The sequence below is a fragment of the Cyprinus carpio genome, chromosome A2, assembly GCF_018340385.1.
Source record: "Cyprinus carpio isolate SPL01 chromosome A2, ASM1834038v1, whole genome shotgun sequence".
NCBI classification, from domain to species: Eukaryota; Metazoa; Chordata; class Actinopteri; order Cypriniformes; family Cyprinidae; genus Cyprinus; species Cyprinus carpio.
In genome coordinates this window covers 5190160-5209798 of record NC_056573.1, presented here as the reverse complement: position 1 = coordinate 5209798, position 19639 = coordinate 5190160, and the positions used below count along the sequence as shown (strand labels likewise).

The 19639-nt window shown below is 37.1% G+C and overlaps 1 protein-coding gene across 1 annotated transcript in view; it reads left to right on the top strand.

Moving 5' to 3' along the window:
* LOC109098856 (low-density lipoprotein receptor-related protein 8-like) overlaps window positions 1-18607 on the top strand; it is a 95209-nt gene extending 76602 nt beyond the window's left edge. Inside the window, exons 9-18 of the mRNA XM_042714169.1 lie at window positions 67-192; window positions 2705-2876; window positions 6604-6831; window positions 8030-8148; window positions 8307-8446; window positions 12383-12524; window positions 12879-13022; window positions 13176-13517; window positions 14595-14663; window positions 15688-18607. Of these exons, the coding sequence (XP_042570103.1) occupies window positions 67-192; window positions 2705-2876; window positions 6604-6831; window positions 8030-8148; window positions 8307-8446; window positions 12383-12524; window positions 12879-13022; window positions 13176-13517; window positions 14595-14663; window positions 15688-16019 (1814 nt within the window). The 3' untranslated portion in view covers window positions 16020-18607. The remainder of the gene's footprint in view (window positions 1-66; window positions 193-2704; window positions 2877-6603; window positions 6832-8029; window positions 8149-8306; window positions 8447-12382; window positions 12525-12878; window positions 13023-13175; window positions 13518-14594; window positions 14664-15687) is intronic.
* Window positions 18608-19639: the final 1032 nt, after the last annotated feature.

The following is a 19639-nucleotide window of genomic DNA, read 5'->3' as shown; positions in this document are numbered from 1 at the left end:
GTCATGATATTCAGCCGTCTTGAGCAAGTGAGCATGTCTGCAGTCACGTGTCTGTGTACTCCACAGATATTGATGAGTGTGAGAACCCTGATGCCTGCAGTCAGATCTGCATTAATCTGAAAGGGGATTTCAAGTGTGAATGTCACCCGGGTTATGAGATGGACCCTGTAAGCAAGACCTGCAAAGCTGAGGGTAAGACATTCCTATAAAAAAGCAGATGTTTTTATGCTAGTAAGGTGCTTGTTACGAGCGGACCAGAACTTCATATATATATATATATATATAAGTATGTATATTTGTTACGCCCCGTCTAGAGAGTAAGCGCAACATGAAAGGACTTGCATAAAAAAAAAGATTGCAATAACAACAGGTTTATTGGAAGTTTGAGTTCGGGAGCCGACAAGGCCAAAACAACAAACTAAATGTTCTTAGTTTTTAAACCTTTTTTAACCCAAAGAAAAGAAAAGAAAGTACAGCCCAAAAAAAAGAGATCAAAAGGTTTTACAAATGAAATGGTGTCAAACTTCTTACTATCCCAATTTTTAGTATTTACAGTATTTTCAAGACTATTTACTGAGCCAAGCAAAACCAAGTTTAGAAGGCAATCTTAAAAATCAGTGTCAAACAGGCAAAAGGGGTCAAATACACCAGCAGATATCTTGATACAACACTTTTGCAACAAAACTCAAAACATACAGAGCCACTAGTGTAATCAGATTCACAATATTTTCATTTTTGAATCAATGTATTATTTTTTAAAATAAATTCTATTATAAAGTTAATGACATTTACAAAAATATTAAGTCATACAACATCAATATCAATAAATATTAAATATTTACAGTACAATATAGACAGATGTATGTATATAATTTTAAAATGTTTTTAAAAAATACAGGTGCTGGTCATATAATTAGAATATCATCAAAAAGTTGATTTATTTCACTAATTCCATTCAAAAAGTGAAACTTGTATATTTATTCATTACAGACAGACTGATATATTTCAAATGTTTATTACTTTTAATTTTGATGTTTATAACTGACAACTAAGGAAAATCCCAACTTCAGTATCTTCAGGTTCAATATTGAAGACACCTGGTGCCACACTCTAATCAGCTAATTAACTCAAAACACCTGCAAAGGCCTTTAAATGGTCTCTCAGTCTAGTTCTGTAGGCTACACAATCGTGGGGAAGACTGCTGACTTGACAGTTGTCCAAAAGATGACCATTGACACCTTGCACAAGGAGGGCAAGACACAAAAGGTCATCGCAAAAGAGGCTGGCTGTTCACAGAGCTCTGTGTCCAAGCACATTAATAGAGAGGCGAAGGGAACGAAAAGATGTGGTAGAAAAAAAGTGTACAAGCAATAGGGATAACCCACACCCTGGATAGGATTGTGAAACAAAACCCATTCCAAAAATTTGGGGGAGATTTACAAAAAGTGGACTGCAGCTGGAGTAAATGCTTCAAGAACCACTACGCACAGACGTATGCAAGACATGGGTTTCAGCTTTCGCGTTCCTTGTGTCAAGCCACTCTAGAACAACAGACAGCGTCAGAAGTGTCTCGCTTCAAAAAGGACTGGACTGCTGCTGAGTAGTCCAAAGTTATGTTCTCTGATGAAAGTAAATTTTGCATTTCCTTTGGAAATCAGGGTCCCAGAGTCTGGAGGAAGAGAGGAGAGGCACACAATCCACACGTTGCTTGAGGTCCAGTGTAAAGTTTCCACAGTCAGTGATGGTTTGGGGTGCCATGTCATCTGCTGGTGTTGGTCCACTGTGTTTTCTGAGGTCCAAGGTCAACGCAGCCGTGATACCAGGAAGTTTTGAGAGCACTTCATGCTTCCTGCTGCTGACCAACTTTATGGAGATGCAGATTTCATTTTCCAACAGGACTTGGCACCTGCACACAGTGCCAAAGCTTCCAGTACTGGTTTAAGGACCATGGTATCCCTGTTCTTAATTGGTCAGCAAACTCGCCTGATCTTAACCCCATAGAAAATCTATGGGGTATTGTGAAGAGGAAGATGCGATATGCCAGACCCAAGAATGCAGAAGAACTGAAGGCCACTATCAGAGCAACCTGGGCTCTCATAACACCTGAGCAGTGCCACAGACTGATCGACTCCATGCCACGCCGCATTGCTGCAGTAATTCAGGCAAAAGGAGCCCCAACTAAGTATTGAGTGCTGTGCATGCTCATACTTTTCATGTTCATCATGCTTTTTAGTTGGCCAAGATTTCTAAAAATCCTTTCTTTGTATTGGTCTTAAGTTATATTTAAATTTTCTGAGATACTGAATTGGGATTTTCCTTAGTTGTCAGTTATAAAACATCAAAATGAAAAGAAATAAACATTTGAAATATATATCAGTCTGTGTGTAATGAATGAATATAATATACAAGTTTCACTTTTTGAATGGAATTAATAAAATAAATCAACTTTTTGATGATATTCTAATTATATAACCAGCACCTGTATATATAAATCATTGCGCTTAAACGTTAACTTTATTTTTATGTATCCTAATGATTCTGAATGATTGGTGCTTTTGTTTTGTTTTTGTTTTTTTGATAAATTATATTATATGTGTATATATACTGGTAATCCTGGGCAGAAAGCTTTTCTTTGTTTCAAGATCGAGTTATCTCTGAACTCTCTGTGATTTTGTGCATCTCTGTGTCTTTGTGCTTGTTTTAGGAAAAAGCCCTTACCTGATGTTCACAAACAGGCATGAGATCAGACGCATTGACCTGGTGAAGAGGGACTACACACAGGTGGTTCCTACTCAGAAGAACGCAGTGGCCATTGATATCGACGTCGCCGCCAACCGCATGTACTGGTGTGACCGTTTTCAACACAAAATATACAGGTGACCTCATCTTGACCTTTTGGATATTATGCTGTAAATATGGAAGCGGTTTAGCTGAGCACTTAAAAGGAAGCCGTGGCCATTACAGTGAGAGCCAGGATTTATTTAACGGCAAAGTGCTGCTTCACATGCTTGTGATGTGTTAATTATTTTAAACTCAGGAGATATGGCTCAGTTTATTTACATATCCCTCCCTCACACACTCAGACCGTTACTCTCAAGATAACACTCTCTCTAGTGAAATTAATTAAAATGCGATGCAGAGAGGCTGAAAAACAGCACTTACGAAACATTATAACTGCCACATTACTGAAACAGATTTTTTTAGGTGTTCCATTCAGAAGTGATCATTCTTATGTTTCTTGGGATTATGTACTGTATGTACTGTATATACACACTACTGCTCAAACTTTTGAGGTCAGTAAGATTTTTTTATTTTTTTGAAAGAAGTCTCTTATGCATTTATTTGATTATTGTGAAACATTATTACAATTTAAAATAAGTTTTATATTTTAATATATTTTAAAATGTAATTTAATTCCTGTGATCAAAGCTGAATTTTCAGCATCATTACTCCAGTTTTCAGCGTCCTTCAGAAATCATTCTAATATGCTGCTTTGCTGCTCAAGAAACAGTTCTTATTACAGATGTTGAAAACCGTTTTGCTGCTTATTTATGAGTCTGTATACTGTGAGCAAAAGTTCAAAAGAACATCATTTATTTTAAATAAAAATCTTTTATATATTATTAGTCTACATTTACACGACAACGATAACGGAAAAGTTTTTCCCTTGCTTTTTAAAAAAGTTTCACGTATACACAACAACGTTTCAAAACAATTTGCGTTTACACATATATGCGAAAACAACCAAAAACGCTGTATTACGTATGCCAGGCCAGGAGTTGGCGCTGTCACCTTGTTATTAAACAGTACCTGAATGGAAGTGACGATTATATGATGTATATGACGAGTCTCCGCTGTTGGTTGTAATAGTAGTAAAAAACCCCTCATATGATGCCAACCCTGAAACAACATACAGAACTACCAAATTTTGCTATAAGTTTGATTGCATCATATAATAATTGCTGTAAATAGTGTTCATCATCTATTTGATTACGTCTTTGATTTTCCATACATTTCTGCCATATGTCCATAAACTGACAGTCACCACTGATAAGCTACTACTAAATATTGTAGAAACTGAATTTTCTGTAAAGTTGCTTTGCAACGATTTCTATCGTAAAAAGCGCTATACAAATAAAATAAACTTGAATTAAATCCACACTTTGCTGAAGAAGCATTAGCAAACTCTTGAGCAGCAACAACAGTACCATGTACTCCGCCATTGTTGTATATGTTTGTTCGCACTTGACTTTAAAATCGACACGTACTGCGCATGTCTACATATAACACGTACTACACACGCGCATGACGTCACCATTTTCAAAGATTCCCGTATTGGGTGTTTACACGGAAACGATAACAGTGCCATTTTCAAAAATATGCGTTTTCAATCAAAAGACAAAAACTGACAAAAACTGTAAACATATAAACAAATGTAACATGATGCACTTTTAATGAATGGCACATCAGTAACTACTTGTTTTAATGCATATTTTTATGCATTTTTTTATGATGTCCCATTTGTTTTGTTTTTTGTTTGTTTGTTTGTTGTTGTTGTTGTTTTACAATAATGATATTTTCAGTATGTTATTTTGGTTGCACTGTATTTTACAGTACATACACTTACGTGTGCTTACAATGTACTGAAGTACCTAAGAAAGTACTGGCAATATAAGTAACTACATGGGTTAAGATAAGGTTTAGGGTTAGGTTCAGGGTTAACTAAATACCTAGTTATTTCCCAGTTATTGTATCACTATAATACGTACACAGTATGTACACACAAAGCATGAATGTAAAATAAAGTGCTACCATTATTTTTGTCAATTAATTTGTCTGTTATTTGTGAATTAAATGTGTGTGTGTGCTTTTAAAACACTTTTGTAAAACTCCATTACCAAAAAAAGCTGAGAAAAACAGGATTTTTAGCATAATGACAGCAGCAATGATAATAACAGCAAAATACCATGAGGTTAAAAATGTTATTAAAAAGTTAATGATAGTAACCCTTTTATAATATGAGCAATTTTGAGAGTGAAACGACCATCATTTGAACCCTTTGAAAATGTTTGTAACGACCCTACAATGCTTATTCTCCCTTCAAAGTGCCCTGTGTAGACATCAGGTCGAATGCTCTTTGTAATGTAATACAGGAAAGGTTTTGACTCTTGCCATATGAAGGTCTGGCCCAGTTACAAATTCATTTAAAACTTGCAAGGAACCTCTTGACTCATTTTTCCACGGTCCATCTCCCTTTCCTCCTGATTGCACATTCCATGTGATCTCCTTAATTTGGGACATCACTTTCCTAATAATAGATACCTCTGCGGCTGCCCAAAATGATGTGTTATCTTATTAAATGTCAGTACTCTGCCCCTGCCCTCTCTCTCTCTCTGCCTATCGTCTGTCTCTTTTGGACTTATAAGTCAGGATAAAGTCCAAAGTCATTAGCCGTAACTGCTCCACTGTGAGCTTGAACTAGTTTGGGATGATATTGAAGCTGATAATAGAAGGCTGAGGGGTGAGTTGAGGTCCTACAGGGCCGTTCATTCATTTAGACATCTGTGGCACTCATGAACACTTCAGATGACTTGAGGATCTATAACGAGAAGCACTGAGTATTAGATAATGATTTTAGTTAAAACTGTCCAGAATAACAACATAAATGATATTTAATAAAACAGAAAAATAGAAAGCATGCTTCAGACAAAAATATTATATTAGTAACTAACCAGGGGTTTATTGCATACTGCACATTATACTGTAGGTCTTCTATGTTTTCTACATGTAAAGTATGTGAAACAATATGCAAAACACAACAGTAAAGTTTTCCAAAAGTAGAATTTCATTTTATCCTAAAAAAATAAATAAAAAAAATAAAAAATTAAAATTAAAAAGTGTTTGGAGACTCCACAATGCAAATAAATAACATTTTAAAGCATTAAAAAGCAGTTACTGACGTTCCATTCATTGAGATCAAAAATGGCAGTAAAAACGTTTAGAATGTTACAAAATATTTCTGTTTCAATATATGCTGTACTTTTAAACATTCTATTCATCCAGGAATCTGGAAAAAATGGATCACAGTTTTCCAAAAAAATATTAAGAAGCAAAAGTTTTCAACATGGATAATAATAAAACATTTTCTTGAATAGTAAATCAGCATATTATAATGATTTCTGAAAGATCATGTGACACTGAAGACTTTGCGTCACAGGAATAAATAATATTTTAAAATATATTAAAACATGAAACAGTTATTTGAAATTATAATAATATTTTACAATATTACTATTTTCATTTACTATTTGACTGTATTTTTTATCAAATGAATGCATCTTAGGGGAGCATAAGAGACTTTTATTTTCAAAAACATGGAAAAAAATTTTACTGACCATACATTTTTGAATGGTATTTTTATGTGAATTTTGGGATATTGCAAAAAATTACAAACCAAGATGCAAATATTGCATTAAAAACATGTACAGTTGTGGACATTACATTCATTGACAGTATTTTTGCCTGTTACCTGAAGTCATGTGATTTGACTGTTAGACTCAGCATCTAGTAGCAGAACCTATAATTGTCTACATGTCTCTGCAGTGCATACATCCACGAAGCAAGCGACCCGTCTCGACACATTACTCTGATTGACTCAGATCTGCATTCCCCTGAGGGTCTGGCACTGGACTGGGTCCAACACAACCTCTACTGGACCGACTCGGGTGACAGAACCATCTCTGTGGCTTCAGCGGATGGCAGCAGGAGACGCGTGCTGATCAGCACCGATCTGAGCGAACCACGGGCCATCGCTGTGGATCCAGAGAGAGGGTGAGCCGCTATCAGACACATCACTGCCATCCAAATGACAAAACCACAAAAGGCCAGACTGACTGCATTTAAAGGTCACTGAGATGATAAGAGAAGCTTTCAGTGACATGCACATGGAGGCTGTGGAGTCTTACAGAGGAAATGTTATTGAATTCTGTTAATCCATAGAGATAACCTTACCGCCACATTAATTGTGCTGTTTTTTGCTTGCAGTAGTGAATGCCACAAAATTGTCCTTTTGTTAATGGACAAACTTAGGGCTGCTCTGGTCTTGACTTTTGTCATTGTCTTGACAGTAAAAAAGAGAAAAATCCTTTACACATCTATTTCACTTTTGAAAATTTTATACCATTTTCAAAAAAAAGTTTAAATTTAATGACTTTAAAAATGTGACGTGCAACCATCAAGTGAAAGGTGATAATATATTTTCAAGACTTTTTGTTTTTTTGTTTTTGCAAATATCATGACTCATTAATTTATAAATATCTATAATATTTTTGGAGAGTCACACCCCATGACACACAGTGTTCTTATTATTAACTAAAATAAAAACTTAAACAATATAAAAATATGTTTGTTCATTGAAATAAATCTGAAATACAACAAAATATAAATACTAGATGAAAACATAAGACTTATTGAAACTTGTTAAAAATTAGAAATGTTTCCTTGGCAACTAACTGAAATAAAATGTTTTTAAAGTAATAAAATTACTAAAACTGGAATTTAAAAAAATGAATTAAAACTAAATAGAAATATAAAAATTGCTAAAACTTAAAATTTTGAATGAAAACTGAAAACATATAAAAGACAATTCAAAATATTAATAAATATTATAGTAGTAAAAAAATAATAGTAAAATGGCACTGCTTTTTATTACTTGCCTACTAATAAACAGGTCAAATTATCCGATATTATAAAAGACTTACTATGACATTGTTGGTCGCATGACTTATAATAAATTATAAAAAATATTATATATCAAATTACTTTATAAGACTGTCTTTCCAAGAATAACATTGTTTTAATGAGGCTTTTCACAAGGACAGTTGTGCCACTCCAAAATTTTCAACTAACTAAAAAATTATCTAAATCAGTTTTAGTTCAGAAATCATATTGGATTCAGGTCATGTATGTATGAATTGCATTTTGAATGTATTTTTGGTGAAAAACAAAAATAAACAGGTTGTTTTCACAGGTTCATGTACTGGTCTGACTGGGGCATCAGGGCCAGGATTGAGAAGGCGGGCATGAACGGTGTAGATCGACAGGTGTTGGTGTCTGAGGACATTGAGTGGCCCAATGGAATCACACTCGGTAGGAATTATTATGGTTATTCCCTTCTGTTATTAGTGCTCTATGGAAAGAGGAAGAGGATTGAGATGTCTTGTGTCTAAAACAGTTGAGCTTTATGCACTCTATATGAATCAGTAAGAATGAATTGTTTGACAGTAGCGTTGTGTCTCTGAATTCAGATGTGGTTGGTAAGCGCTTGTACTGGGTGGACTCAAAACTGCACCTGATCTGCAGCGTGGATTTAAACGGGGCCCATCGCAGAGTCATCCTGTCCTCCAGCGAGAGACTCGGCCATCCGTATGCCCTCGCTGTGTTTGAGGTGAGTGAGTCTCCTAAATATCTGTGTGTCTCAGCTTCTTCAATTTCTTTGTAAACTCTGTGTGTGTGTTTACATGCATGTGGTTAACACCAGCTAGTCTGTGTTTGTGTGAATTAATCAGTCCATTACAGTGAATTTAACCGCTGCCCAAGGCTGTCCAGCACTTAATAATAACTCCCACTCACACTGCTGAGAAGCCCTGGTCATATCGCTCACACGCAGGCAGTGCCGACTGGAGCATATGTAAATGAGTGTGTGTGTGGTCAGTATCTTACTAGTCTCAGCCTCAGACGTCACGCCCACGGACCACTGGCTAAACGTCTGATGCATATGGCACACAAAAGTGGAACAGTTGAGGAGCTTTGTCTTCATTGGATTGGTTGAATTATACAGGATTTTCGGTAGATGTGTCGCGTTCTTTAACGTTCTGCCTGGAAACAAAGATGCCGTGATGCCAAACCCCTTCACAAAAAAAAAGAAAGCCGTCATGTTTACAACTGTGACAACGAGCGCTTATCAGGATCAGCTAAACACTGGATTTTCAAAAGTATGTGAAATATTTAAAGTTTGCGTCACAAAAACTTTAAAATTTGTTTTTACACATCGGTCTGTTACTGTGGCGACATTTCCACGCCCCGAAATGTGACGATGAACGAAACGAACTGTGATTGGTTGTTTGACATGTCGGTCAAACGGCCTCATGGAAGGGCCTTGGCCAATGAAAGTTGCCATGTATTCCAGATGCCATGAATTGGCTATGCGAGACTAGTATCTTACAGCAGAGTTAGCATTAAAGCCTTTCTTATTTTCTCTTTATGATTTATTAATATAGCAGCATTTTAAGAGCTGCAGGACTCTGGCCAGTGATGTAGTCCAGATCTATTTTTTTTTTCTTCATAAATCAAAAGCTACATCAAGCATATCAAGATCAGATTACATTTTTAGCAATGCTCAGAGCCATTTTTTTTTTAAAAAATATAGATTTTTCAACAGCCAATGGCAGTATAAGGAAAGCAAATATAATGCAGATATTTAATTTAATGAAAGCAAATGAGAGATTTGTGCAATTTTTACTGGTGGTGGAGCTTTCTAATGGATTGTTGGATTGATTCACACTACCATTCACACTACCAAAAATACAATAAAAGAGTAATATTGTGAAATATTATTGCAGTGTTCTGTCACTTTTTATCAATAAAGTGTATCTAGTCACTTAAAAATTATGGATTTTGGAGATTTGGAACTGGTGCAAAAGGGACTGACCAATTCTGATCATCTCAAAAGGTCCAAATATTGTCTAATTGAATAATATGATGATATATCAATCCATTCATATTACATATAATGAACACTGTTCAACTGTTAATTGATTCAGCAGGCATGCTTATTGGGTACAATTGGTCTCAAAATAGACAAATATCAGCAATATACTGTAGTTTCCCTGGGCTATATACTGTATTGTCTAGAATTAAAACATCTACAGAAATGCCATGTTTAGGTGAGTGGCTGTTGTTGGCTGTGGAAGACCGTGGGAATTGATTGAAGCTGTCTCTGAAGCCACTTTAAATGTAAAACTGAAACATGCTCAGAATTATTAATGTTCAACAACCTACTTTAGTGATGTATTGTATTTTTTGTGGGACAATTCCCTTTATTGTGTTGCTGCTTAAGCTCAACGGTCTCCTTGGTAACGTAGAGACGGATCCTGGGCAGAGTTATGAGAGGAAGAAAGAAGATTATAGTATTTTCACACAAGCACGGCTCAAGTGGTGAGCACACTAATCTAAGATTGACTTCCTCTCACAGCAGAGCAGGGCTGAATGCTGAAGGGCTGTAGTCTTACACACCTACACATCAGCTGCAGAATTAAAGGTCTTGCTGGACAGAGAATCCTGCTGTGGATTTCACCCCAGTAACAGAGCTTCTACAGAAAACAATGTGGGATCGCTAGGCAGTTTTTAATGTGGAACTTTTTTTTAAAACAAGCAATTAATGTTTTACACATTACACAGACTATGCAGCTATTTATTTAAACCATTTTCATTGTTTCAATCAAACTTCAAAATCTATGATGCAAGCAGATGCTTTGCCTGGTTTAACAGTCACACACTTCATTTCATTTTTACATCGCAATATATTTTTAAACACATTCAAAGGAGGAATTCTTTCTAGTTGAGCATTAATTCATTCTTTGCCCTAGGGTTTCCAATTTAATGCAATCGATGATCTAGTGCTATAGTTTTTTATACAGGCATGCCTATGTTTGGCTGCCTTTACTGTACTGTGATTTCCTTCTTGATGTCTGGTTCCAGCCTCCTGAAATATCAAATGTTAGAACAAACTCATAACCTAAAATATCAAATGTTAGTATGCTAAATATGTCCCCCACCATTGTGCTATAGTTTAAAATTTCAATGCGTTTTGAAGAGAGGAGAACAGACAGAAGGCAATCAGATTTTCCCTGCTAGCCATTTAGCAATGCCCTAAAACCACCTATAACACCTGAGCAAAAATGTATAAACTGCCTAAGATGTGTTAGCAACCACCTAGCAATGCCCTAGCAACCACACAGACCACTGAACACTTAACTGCGCTGCTTGCTTGCTGCTCACTCACTTAACATGTGATTGACGTGACGTTTTTTGACAATTCAAAAGAATGAAATTTGCTGCATTTACTTAAATACATAAATTACAGTCGCAAACTTTGCTGCCTAGCAGCTGTGCAGAATATCATAGCAATACTCTAAAAAAGATCCAAAAACACTCTAACAATCACTCAAGACAGCCTAGCAATGCACTAGAAACCAGCGAGGACACCCTATCAGCTATCTACCAACACCCTAAAACTCTAGCAACCAATGAAAACACCCTAGCTATCAACTAGAAATGCCCTAAAACCCCACACATCACTTTAGTAACACCATAGCAATCAAAACAGGACAACCTACATAACAAAACAAAAAAAAACCATCAACCACCCACCAATCATCAATCAAGGAAATACCCTAGAACAGGGGTGGCCAACGTTGGTCCTGAACAGCAACAATCCAGAATACATCACCAAAAAACAAAAAAAAACAAAAATCAACAAGCTAATCGAGATCTAAGGGTTACTAGAAAGCTACAGGGAGGTGAGTTTTAATCAAGGTTGGAGCAAAACTCTGCAGGACTGTGGTTGGCCACCCCTGAACTAGAACATCCCAGAACACCCTAGCAATCACTAGGCCAGACTCGGTCCTGGAGGGCCACTGTCCTGCAGAGTTTAGCTCCAACGCTGATCAAACACACCTGAACAAGCTAATCAATGTCTTCAGGATTACTAGAAGTTACAGGCAGGTGAGTTTTATCAGTGTTGGAGCTAAACTCTGCAGTAAAGTGGCCCTCCAGGACCAAGTTTGCTCATGTCTGCTCTAAACCTTCTGATAACACCCTAGCAACCACCTAGCCTTTCAATAAAACAACCCAGAACACCTTAGTAATGCCATGGAAACCATCTAAGACACCTTAGCGACAACACAGAACAACACTCTAAACCCTCCAATTATAGTATCTAGAAATGCCCTAAAACCACTCAAAATACCCTAGCAATGCCTTAGAATCCACCCTAGCACCTTAGCAACACCTTAGAAACCAACTAAGAACAACCTAGCCACAGTATCACCTAGAAATGCCCTAAGACCACCTAGAACACCCTAACAACACGATCTAGAACACCTCAGCTAGAGTACCACCTAAAACCACCCTAGCAACACCATAGAAGCTACCTAAGACACCCTAGCAACCATCTAGAACACCTCAGCTAGAGTACCACCTAAAACCACCCAGAACACCTTGCAACACTATAGAAACCACCTAAGACACCCTAGCAACCACCTAGCAGATTTCTTTTCACAAGGACATGTGAAAATCTTGTGTTGACTGTTGTGTCTCTTAGGATCGCGTGTACTGGACAGACCGTGAGAAGGAGGCCATCTACAGTGCAAACAGACTCACAGGACAAGATGTTACCAGTCTTGCCGAGCACCTCAATGACCCTCATGATATAGTGGTTTTCCACGAGCTGAGCCAGCCTGCAGGTATTTGGACTTCAACTCAGCTATTTCTATTTATCTTATGGCCCTTTTTGACATGTTGACTTGGCATACGACATAACATTTTTAATCCAGTTTATGAAATCCACCATAGGATTTGTTCCTTTTGTTATCCATCACACCCGGCATTTCTATTTTAATCGGCATCTAAGTCATTTTGACTTAACAGTCTGGTACCGAAGACAATAAGTGTCAGCTTACAGTTAAATATTAATCATAGTTTAAGGCTCCACAGACTGAAGATAAAGTGTATTTGACCCATGTGGCTCACAGAATGAGAACGCATCTCCACTTATGGATGATTAATCATTGTGTGTGTGTGTGTGTGTGTGTGTGTAGCTCCTGACAGCTGTAACCTGAGTGGCGTGACTAACGGAGGCTGTGACTTCCTGTGTCTGCGAGCTCCTCAGATCAGTGAACACTCACCCAAATACACCTGCGCTCCCCCACATCGAGAAGATCACACCCCACACACACCACAGTGTACACCCTATAAGCTTATCACATTGTATCTAACGTCGTGTCCTGACCAGGCAGGACACAAATTATTCCATGTAACCAATTTTTATTTTATTTATTTATTTTTGAACATCATAGAAGATATTTGAAGAATGTTGGTAAAGACACTGTTGCTGGTAGCCATTAACTTCCATAATATTAAGTCAGTGGCTATAGGCAATTTTTTTTATTTTTCCATGGCTAACCTTTCTCCCATCATTGTACCAACAGTGCAAAATGAGACTGCCTTCACACCTATTGTGCCCATCAACATCACCATGGAGACAGGGGCTGGCCGGGCACCAGAGTCCCCTGCAGCAGTGACATCTCAGTCCGACAGTATGGCTGAAACCACTCTCTCATCACTCCTCACCTCTAGTCAAGAAGAACTGGCCGTCTCCTCTAATACTACAGCAGAGCACAGTCCTACACAAGCGTCCAGCACCACACCAGACAGCCTGAGTAACCCGTCTCATCACTGTAAGTATGGGTCTGTGTGCTTTCATGCAGTTGAGGAACCTCAGTTAAGCCTTTGCTAAGCCATCCTAGTTACTGTTGACGAGCTCACAGAGTGTTTCAGAGGACTGATTTCCATGAATGATTTTTTTGGCAAAATATGCTCATTAAATAGAAGTTTGTGTTATTATGTGGGTTGGAGTGAAATGCTTTGAGTGCAAAACTGCTAATCAGAAATGCCTTGCATAGTGAGAAAATGCCATGAACGTGATTTGGTTACTGTTGCAATTTTAGCATTTCTAAGCAGAATATAAAGTTTAAATATAAATATTTAAACCTCAACATCATTATTTTAAGATAATTTTGGAAAAACTGTTCCTAGCAAGAGTATAACTCTAAACAAAGTAAATAACTGAGTCTGTAGTGTCATCTTGAGGGATAACACACCTTGGAATGTCGTGACTGACCAATCAGAATCAAGTATTCAACAGAGCCATGTAATAAGATTAAGATAAACCTATAAACAACTCATAAAGGTAATTCATGTGGCTTGGCTTCAGAAGTTCACCAGGATTTCAAAATCTTCATTTAAAAGATTGCAAAAATGGTTTTACAGTTTTTACATACTGTAAAGTTCCTTTAGATCAGGGGTGTCAAACTCAATTCCTGGAGGGCAGAAGCGCTGCAGAGTTTAGATTCAACCCTAATTAAACACACCTGATCCAACTAATCAAGTCCTTCAGGCTTATTTGAAAACTACATGGTATGTGTGTTGGAGCAGGTTTAAAACAAAACTCTGCTGGGCTCTGCCCTCCAGGAACTGAGTTTGACACCCCTGCTTTAGATGATAATGTGGCCTAAACTACTGTGTACTACTGTATACTCTTCCCTCCAAACTTTTCATCTATACTGAGAAAGCCTGAAAGCTTGCACTATCTAATGCTAGTAATAGTCACCAAGCTGTAATTGGTCACTTTGTTTGGGTAGCTTAGAGAAGGGTCAATCAGCCACATCAACTTGTTTGACTAGATATGTTAAACAAATGTGACAAATGTTTATCTGAAGGTGTAAGTGTTGCTCCTCTCTTTCATTTTCCCCCAGCTGGCAATGAGTTGTTTCTCCTTGGCCGTAATCTGACAGTGGCAGTGCTTGGAGTTGTAATTCCCATAGGTATGTACATCTTCTGCCTCTCTGGGGCCGCTAGGGTCCTGCCCTGTGCTATTTTGAGGACATTTTGACACCAGTGTTGCTCACTGATGCTCTAACTACAAGGTGAGAGAGTCCAGGGCAGCAGACTCAGCTGTATGGAGATGCAGTTTGTGTGTGTGCTGTCTGAACGACTTTAGATTCATTCTACTTTATTGTGTTTGTGATCCAAGAAAGAAACTCCCTTGGTAATATTACAACGAAACTGACTAACATCAAGCCTGCTGCATTGCAGAGAGAGCAGATGTTAGAATTTATTTGATTTTTATTAGGTTAGGTTTTTAGCAGCATACAAAGATTTCTGAGAGGCATATAAGAATTTTCTCTGATCAGTTTGTATGGAGTTTTTGCCCTTCTTCCTTTATTCTTCATTCCCTATCAACCCTTTTTGCTCTGTTTCAGTTTTCATCTGCTAATCACATTCTTTTTTACTATCATTAGTTTCAATACAACCAATTGAAAAGAACAGTTCACCAATAATAACAATTTTGCCATCATTTACAATACTTGCCCTCATGTTGTTTCGTATCGGTATGACTGACTGACCTTTGGGGAACACAAAAGGAAATATTAGGTAGACTGTTCATCCTGCTCTTTTTCACACCAACAATCTACAAGAGCTTAAAAATAACAAAAAGCACCATAAAAATGATCTGTCTTATCTGACTCATGCACTATACTGTCCTTCAAATCTTTTGAAGTTATGTAAGAGTTTTTTTTTTCTTCTGAGGAACAGAGTAGCATGAACATTACACTAAGCTTAACACATTATAACAAAATAAAGATATTAAAACAACATAAATTTTTGAAAATTACGGAATTGTTATTTTTGTGTGAACTATTCTTTTAATTATACACTTATTTGCCTCTGTCCGTCTGTCTATCTGTCTGTTTTTGTTTGTCACACTGGCTGTCTTGTCAGTCATTCCACCGCCAGTCAAGCGTGTGTTAACATGTCCCCTCACGGCTGTATGTTAAACACATGCAGTTCCTATTGTTGCCACAGTGGTCTTCGGAGTGGTGTGTGCCGGCGTTTACCTCGTTTACCGCAACTGGAGGAGGAACAGTACCAAAAGCATGAACTTCGACAACCCTGTCTACCGCAAAACCACAGGAGAGATGGAGGAGGACGAGATTCACATCGGACGGACTGACGGGCTCACTGGCCATCACCACCCTTACCCTGGGCCCGTGGTCAGCATGACACCAGTCGGCACAGGGACGTGCCCGCCATTCATCGCTCTGCCATTGGGGACCAGTTTACCAGACCCTGCCACACACTGGTACACAGAACAGCCCACCATCTCTAGTGCTAAATGAAAGGAAGGAATGACTCTAGAAATACTATGACTGCAGGGAGCAGGACTGACACGTGGCTGCCAAGCTATGCAGGAACTGAATGGCATTTAATGAGCTGAATCATTCTTAACATGCCTAGGTTTTGAAGTCTGCTGGAGTGCAAAAGCTGGATTGATTACTAAACAAAAGGTTTAGACATTTCAGACCCATATTTATTTGAGCCATTTTAAGCATCATTTTATTGCTGGTTGGAACCAGCAGGGCAAGCCTGTTTAAACCTGCATTATATATATTTATCTTATAATCACAGACCAATCTAGCACTGTAACTGGTATTAAATTTACTACTTAAATATTGAAACTAGTCTACTGGACTAGAAATGTCTAGCACTTTAGCTAAAGCTGCAGAGAGAAACCATTTTTGATCCTTATCACTAACATGGCATTGTTTCATTCAGTTATCAGGCTTGTTTTCAAAATTACCTAATAAATTTGAATTAATCAATTTATTACCATTTCAATTAAATGTAAAGTACCTTTTAATAGGCTTAACAAATAATTAGACAATTACAGAAGTAACACTTTTTGATGGCTCATGGGCAAACTAGAGATTTTAACTGCTTGGTGTCATGACTTTTTTTTATTGTTTAATGATAACATGCATGAACAGTTCAAGTAGTTAAAAAAAAATGACCCACATTTCTAAAACTGTTTACCTGTATCACACATTATACAGTATAACTGTTTTATTTTAATAATCTTTGACCAGTTGCCTCATTACAGACATAATAACACCCTTTCAATTCCCAGTGCATAAAAACAAAGTCCCACCCTTTTTCCTCATTAAATATTCAAATTTTATATGCCATTGTAAGAGTAAAATGGGCTGCAAATGTTGTTTCATGTTGAATTAACAGTCATTCAATCATGACAGCTCTCTGAAGATTTTATCATGGTGATGGATATGACAGTGTTAATGTATTTGGTCTTGGCGGAATAGATCTGCTACGCTGCTGCTGAATTGCTGCTGCTGTTGGTTATTGCTGTAGTTGTAGATTATTGCTGCAATGCATATGGCAATATGATGCCGTGAGTGTTTAAGACATACTACTGCTGCACAAATAACATATAAAATAACCCGTAGCAGATCTATACAGGTGGAGCTGGGGAAGGTGGAGGGTTTCCGAGAAACTCTGAAAGCACGCTGAATCTCTAGTGAATGCTAGCCAGCCGTATAAATGCAAGGCAGTAAGCTCATTGGCTGCATATGCAGCATGAACTAATCAGCTTGTGCCAAGTCATTTAACTCTCTGAATATCATCTGTTACATTAACAACCCGACAGCATGTGCCATCTAGAGTTTCATGACTGAACTATATATATTTAACACTAGGATGTCCATTATTCACTTTGAGGAAACACATTTTAGGTTTTCAACTTAGAACCCACCCAACAGAAAGATAACAGTACAAAAATATTCACAAATTTGATATGTTTTGTCCGTTTCATCAGTATTATCCAATTTTTATAGGTGTGTTTACTCCAAAGAAAGACAATCTATATTCATCACTCGCATGCAAATCAAAAGCCATTGTCCTTGAAATTACACGACTGTCTGGTGAGACTGCGGACGGGTCTCTGTGGGGATCCTCCGCACTGCAGCTACAACTTGGCAAGACACTGACATTGGCAGAGTACCCTGCTTAGTGGAGCAAACCCTAGCGTAATCACAACAAGTTGGAATAAATGTTACGAGGGTCAGCGTGAGAACGTTACACAGCGGGGTCTCTTGTGGTTCACACTGAGCTGCGTTTCGCTAGGCGTAAACCAGTGGTAATTTATGAAATGTCACAGTTTCACACGTATGTTTCTGTTATTGGAGTTGTTGCATGCAGAACGGGTTTGCCACGCCGCCTACTTACTGTCTTCTGAGCGGAGAAACGGGGAGAACATAAGCTGATAGTCGCCCCAAGGGTCTAGCATAGCTACAGGCGCTAAGCTAAAGGTTACATAAGCACTAGGTTAACGTCTAAACACATTAGAATCACGTTAACATTGGAAAAAAGTGTCTTGGGCTGCCATATGTGCAGACAGCCTGCTCAGCAGATTTAGTGCTCATGCCTCACTGTAATAGACGTATCGACCTTTAAAGACGCTCTCAAAGGCCATACATTCCAAATGCTGGACATTTACTCATGCGCTTGTTTTTAACATGGGGTACCTCTGCATTCTTCTGTCATGTGCTGTGGGGATCTTTCATTTTGTCTCAGGGAGATGGAATAGAGAGTGTCAACATTGAGGGATTTTAGTTTAGCCATGATAATTGGAATAGGATATAATGTGTATTCACCGTCGAAAAAAATTATGAAAATGTTGGGATACTAGTATTGTTGTCCGGGTCACCAAACATGCCAAAGTCACATTTCACCCCAGAATGAAAAGAAAGAAAAAATATTTGGCACAAAGAAAAGCTGTCTGAAATGGGGAAATATGTACTGTATTTAAACAGACTACTGTTGAAAGATGTTTCTTATGTTCACCAAGGCTGCATTTATTCAGTCAAAAAATACAGTAAAAACTGTAATACTGTGAAATAACATCACAATTTAAAATAACTGTTTTCTATTTTAATACTTTATAAAATGTAATTTATTCCAGTGATGCAAAGCCGAATTTTCAGCATCATTACTCCAGTCTTCAGTGTCACATGATTCTTTAGATATCATTCAAATATGCTGATTTGCTGAAAAAAAAATTCTAATTATTATTATTAAATTATCTTAACACTACTTTTATTATAAATTATATATCATGCTTGTACATATACCAGGCATTTATTATTCAATGTTGTATAAATGATGTATAAACACTGAATGTAAATTGTACTAAATTTAAATAATTACATTTTAAATATTACTAAATAAAACAAACAAACAAAATTTCATAGTAAGGAAATAAGAAGATCGTCATGAGAATGAGAATTACCATGGCTAAATGTTTTTCAAATTTTACAGTACATTTTACAAATCTTATTGTTCCCAAAAGTACACTTTGTTTTCTTTTGTTGATTTTGGGGTGAAATATGACCTGAACATGTTTTGTGAGATTTACTTGCTAAAGCTTTTTTCCCTTATACTTTATATTAGGAGGGTGTCCTATCCTTTGAATAAATTGTCAGACAAAATAAAAAAAATAAAAAAAATTCTCATTAGGGTGGTCAGGAAGACCAGCTGTTCATTCACATATTTTGCAATCAGATGTTACCTCATTAATATTAAAGAGCATCGCTCTAGGATTTCAAATGAAGACTCCCTCATAAGAGAGGAGCATTAAATATCCTGTGTGTGTGCGTGGATATTAATATATGCATTCAGAATGCATGTATTTGTGGTGTGAAAGTTAAATCTGTGTGCAATGTGATTATGGAATGCGAAGTGTAAATATGTTTTCATACAAATACTTTTGATACACCTTTGTAAAAATGTATATAAGATTTTAGATAACAGTATTGCCTATGAATTAATTTATTTGGAATATATTATCATGGTTTTCTGATGGTAAAATAATATATTCTGCCAAAGTGTTTCTGTGCTGTTGATATAATTAATTTTTGCTGTTAGTGTTTTTTTGTTTGATTTTATT